Below are 2,733 nucleotides of genomic sequence, written 5' to 3'. Positions count from 1 at the left end.
TGCTGAACTTTCTGCAGATTCCAGCTCCTGCAGGTTGTTGGGTTTTGTCACTTTTCCAATGGCAGAAACCAAACCTGCTCCCATTGCATTTACCTTCTCCAGGCAACCACCCAGAACTGGGTCCCTGCCTGTCCACAGCACCACACAGCTTTGCCAGTGGGAGCTTCTCCTACCTGCTGAGCTGGCGAGGACCCTGGCCATCATCAGGCCCAGCGTGGCAACGTTGGCTGCCAGGACCAGGTGATCTTTCCGGGGCAGCAGGAGTGGAAGAAACTTCAGCAACTCGTCCATCAAGGAGGAAAAGGCTTTGTCTTGCCTAGAGAGAAAGCAAACCCCAAGACAAGTTTCCTCAACACAGCCAGAAGCACCTGAAAACGTCAAGGTTAAATGCAGCACCACAAATGCAACGTGGTTGGTGTTGGGAAAGGGACATCCCTTTTTCAACAGTGTCTAAAAAGATCCTGTGAGCTTATTTTACAAGACACTCCCTTTCTTCCCACTCTTCAAGCAAGCTCCTGGGGCTCCATTACCTGATGAGGTCTGGTGCAGTCACAACCAGGTTAAGGAAAATTCCACACGTGGTCTGGAGGCTCATTTCTGTGCTCGTCAGCAGAGCTGGGGACTCAAGCTCAGAGATCAGCACCTTGCAGTGATGCAGGAAGTACTCACCCAGCAGTGCTGGTGCCCCTGCTGAGATGAGGATGTCCCGGGGCCTGTCCTCTGCTGTTAAATGGCAAAAGCCAGGTAGCAGAAATCTGGAAGAGGAAAAAAAATGGGGAATGTGAGGTAGAATGGGTCTAAGCCCTGTATTTATATCCAGCTGAGGGGGAAAAAGAGGCACAGGATTGGTAGTGTAGGGAGAAGGGGAAATAGAAAAAGATTTGAGCAGGCTTCTGCCAAAACGGATCAACTCTGTGCTTAAAATACCCACCTCAGAGCATCCTGGGGCGGGCCAGAGCCCTCAGTGCTGCCCAGCTCTGGCTGGGGAAGACTCTCAGCCTGGCTGCCCTCTTTGAAAAGCTTCTTAGCGTAATCAACAAGGAAAGGCAAGAGCTCACAGATCTCCTGCTTGAGGGAGGATGTCTCTTCTGCCATCCAGGCTCCCAGGATTCGAACAGAGGCGAATATGAAAGGGTCGTGTAGCTCCTCCTGTTTCACCTGCATGAAGAAGCCAGCAGACAGGAAATGTCTTAGAGCCACTGCAGCTATGAGAGCACAGTGGGCCAGGATGTACATCTTGCTCCACACAGCTATGGCCATGAACTGCTGAGTGCCCACAAAGCATCCCAGAGAAACCCCCAAAAACATGCTCTTTGCTTGAAAGCCCTGCGTTACCTGTCTCAGGTAGAATATTACAGCTCCAAATGCCTCCTCCATGATCCTCATGAGCTGCACTTTCTGCACCTCTTCCAGCAGTGGTTTCTCTTCTCTCAGGCACTCCTGGATTCCCATTTCGATGAGGACGTAGCAGGCTGTTACCACTTCCTTCTTCCCCTCTGTCTCCAAGGGATCTGGCTCCTCCAGCATCAGGCGGACTTCCACACACGCCAGGTTCACCAGCAAGGCCAGGAACTTGCCTCCAGCACTCCCTGCTGGAATCCACTCTGACCCACAGGCTTGCACGAGGCAGGCAGCCAGCTTCAGAGCAGGGTCCCGCTGTGACTGGCTGAGTTTACTGCCCAAGATGTTAGCCAGCCCCTTGTAAAGTCTGTGGAGGCACTCGGAGCCCTGCGAGTCCTGTGTGAGGGGTGGTGACAGGGGGATGAAGTGAGGCAGAACCTCGCACAGCTCAAATTTGGTCACGTCCTCACTCTTGAGAAAATCCTCAGAGAGCTTGCTGAGCACAGCCAGGAGGTGAGGAGCGTCCCTCTGCCAGCATTTGGCCTCTGCAACGGCCAACAGCCCCAGGAGCAGGGCCACGGCACGGTCAGAGCCATAGCTGCCATTCAGGTAGGCCTGGCACAAGGCAGACACCGTCCCCTTGGTCACCAGCTCCCTGGGGCCCCTGGCAGTGGCCACGATGGCACCCAGGCACTGGTACACGTCATCGACCATGGCTGCGCCGTCGGGAGGGCAGGGGGAGAGCAGGACGTCGTTGAAGGTTGGGATTTTGTTGAGGATCTGGGAGTGCCCAGCCAGCTCCGGGTCGGTGCAGAAGCAGGCCAGCAGCGTGAGGCCCAGGGCACGGAAGGTGTGCTGGGGGCAGCCTGCTGGGGGCTGCCTGGAGCTCAGCAGCCGGGTGGGAAACGTGAACCCGATCGCGTCGAAGATCTGCCGACGGGTCCTGGCATCCACCTCTCCAGCTCTGACCGCCTTGGTCACCTGCCAGGCAAACCCGGGGTGAGTGCACAGCACAGCAAGAGGCTTTGCTGAATTTACAGGACTGAATGGGGACAATAAGAAGCATAAACAACTTTTATTAGTACAGAAAGGTACTTGGTCTAAGCAAGATGGTGGAGTCAGCATTCTGGAGATGTCCAAAAAATGTATGAACGTAGTACTTTGGGACATGGTTTGGTGATCATGGTAGTGTTGGGTTAATGGTTGGACTTGGTGATCTTACAATCATCCAGGCTGGAAAAGATCTCTATGATTCCAACTGCTAATTCAGAGCTTTACCAGCATGTGGCAACTCTGGCTATCCCCCAGCACACCCAAGGCCCGGATCCCCCCACACCTTGCTGACAGGAACAAACCCTGCAAAGAGAGGGTGGCGAGCCCCTGGCCCAGGCT

General features: G+C 54.6%; 1 protein-coding gene across 1 annotated transcript in view; it reads right to left on the bottom strand.

Annotated features, from left to right (window-relative positions):
- Positions 1 to 2,322, bottom strand: part of NCDN (neurochondrin) — a gene marked incomplete at its 5' end in the record, with an annotated part of 2,892 nt that extends 570 nt beyond the window's left edge. Inside the window, 4 exons of the mRNA XM_008941449.1 lie at positions 174 to 316; positions 531 to 755; positions 932 to 1,158; positions 1,336 to 2,322. Coding sequence (XP_008939697.1) covers positions 174 to 316; positions 531 to 755; positions 932 to 1,158; positions 1,336 to 2,322 — 1,582 coding nt within the window. The remainder of the gene's footprint in view (positions 1 to 173; positions 317 to 530; positions 756 to 931; positions 1,159 to 1,335) is intronic.
- Between the last annotated feature and the right edge of the window lie 411 nt (positions 2,323 to 2,733).

This window comes from Merops nubicus, unplaced genomic scaffold (genome assembly GCF_000691845.1).
Source record: "Merops nubicus isolate BGI_N331 unplaced genomic scaffold, ASM69184v1 scaffold30595, whole genome shotgun sequence".
Lineage (NCBI taxonomy): Eukaryota > Metazoa > Chordata > Aves > Coraciiformes > Meropidae > Merops > Merops nubicus.
Note: the sequence above shows the minus strand (reverse complement) of the source record. Positions and strands in the feature narration are given on the sequence as shown.